General features: G+C 39.8%; 1 protein-coding gene across 1 annotated transcript in view; it reads left to right on the plus strand.

Moving 5' to 3' along the window:
* eepd1 (endonuclease/exonuclease/phosphatase family domain containing 1) overlaps window positions 1-880 on the plus strand; it is a 29,351-nt gene extending 28,471 nt beyond the window's left edge. The window contains exon 7 of the mRNA XM_015054227.1: window positions 451-880. Within this exon, the coding sequence (XP_014909713.1) occupies window positions 451-638 (188 nt within the window). The 3' untranslated portion in view covers window positions 639-880. The remainder of the gene's footprint in view (window positions 1-450) is intronic.
* The last annotated feature ends 637 nt before the right edge of the window (window positions 881-1,517 follow it).

Below are 1,517 nucleotides of genomic sequence, written 5' to 3' on the forward strand. Positions count from 1 at the left end.
AAAAACCCACCTGTTTAGAGTTGTATTTGAAACGTAATCAATTACGAATTTAATGATGGAACTTGACTTAATGTAATGTTTTGACTGTTGATTCTATGTTGCATGACTCTGTTTTTGTGTTTGTTATGATGTAAAGCATTTTGAAATGCCTTGCTGCTGAAATGTGTTGAACAAATAAAATTTGATTGATTGATTGATTGATTGATTGTTTGATTGATTGATTGATTGATTGATTGATTGATTGATTGATTGATTGATTCTGGGTTGAAATAATGAAACATGACCACTGTCCAATTTTCACAAACTTTGAAAGACCTTCAGAAAATCTGCAGAATTACTAGAAAATGTGGCTCTTTGGAAAAAAGAAATAATTGTTTGCTCATGTCTCTCTGACATGTCTTTAGCTTCTTCATTTTTGGGTTTTTGATCTTAAATCTGCTCCTCTGGCAGGTCACTGCATGGTGGTGCGGGAGGGCCTGACTAATCCCTGGATCCCAGATAACTGGTCGTGGGGAGGCGTGGCGTCAGATCACTGCCCGGTGGTGGCTGAGTTCTACATCAACCTGTCTTCTAAGGACATGAGCAGGCCTGCCATGGCAGCTGTGGACAGAGACATGATGCCCAAACATGAGCGATGACAGTGGTCACGGTTAAGATGGCGAGTGGGCGGGCCATCTGGCCTGGATGGACCCTGCTGGAGCACAGCTTCCCCATGAATGTGAAGAAGTACAGAGAGCCTTCTGAGTTTCAATATCTATCCTAGTAACTGCTAAGTCATTAAGCCATTAAAAATGTTCAAGTATATGTAGACAATGTACTTTAAGAAGAAATGTGCCAAGCATTTTCTATGTGTAAATAAAGAGAAATGATTAGATCTTTATACCATATCTGGACTCTTTATGTAATGTGTGTCTGAATGAGCCTGCTGCTCAGATCAGTGAACTTTTCCTCGTCTCCTCCTTAGAGGATGTTATGATTCGCCACGCAGAACTTAGGACTGCTGGTCTTAAGAAATGAAGCACAGCTTCTCAGACCATGTTAGCTTCGCAGTACTGTGGAAAACAAAAAATGTAGTGCAAGGAACTACAAGTCCAGCTAAGCCTCATCAAATCTTGGGACTTAAAATTATTTTGTCTTCATGTGAAGATCCAGGCAAAGCTCAGTAAATTATCAGTCACTATGTTTATCAGCTGGAACATTAGTTTGGATATGAGAATATTACCACACCAAGAAGGAGTGCTTGTGAATTGTTTAGTGCAGGCCATCTGCAATGTTTACAATTCAGAGGCACTTCTGTTTCTTTCCTAAAAAACCTTATCATGAGCTGCAGGATCCTATATGAACCTTTGGAAAATATATTTGCCTTCATATGCAAGTCAGCTCAATTTTCATCGCCCTTCAGTTCTCCATCTCTGCTTTTTCCCATTGAGGTAGATTTCTCTAAACAGTAGGAGGAGTTGTGAACGATGACATCCACTTTATGTTGTGTTTTAGAATTGTAGTCTGCCTGCAGTTGA

The sequence above is a fragment of the Poecilia latipinna genome, unplaced genomic scaffold, assembly GCF_001443285.1.
Source record: "Poecilia latipinna isolate Pla-1442-1.1 unplaced genomic scaffold, P_latipinna-1.0 Scaffold1240, whole genome shotgun sequence".
NCBI classification, from domain to species: Eukaryota; Metazoa; Chordata; class Actinopteri; order Cyprinodontiformes; family Poeciliidae; genus Poecilia; species Poecilia latipinna.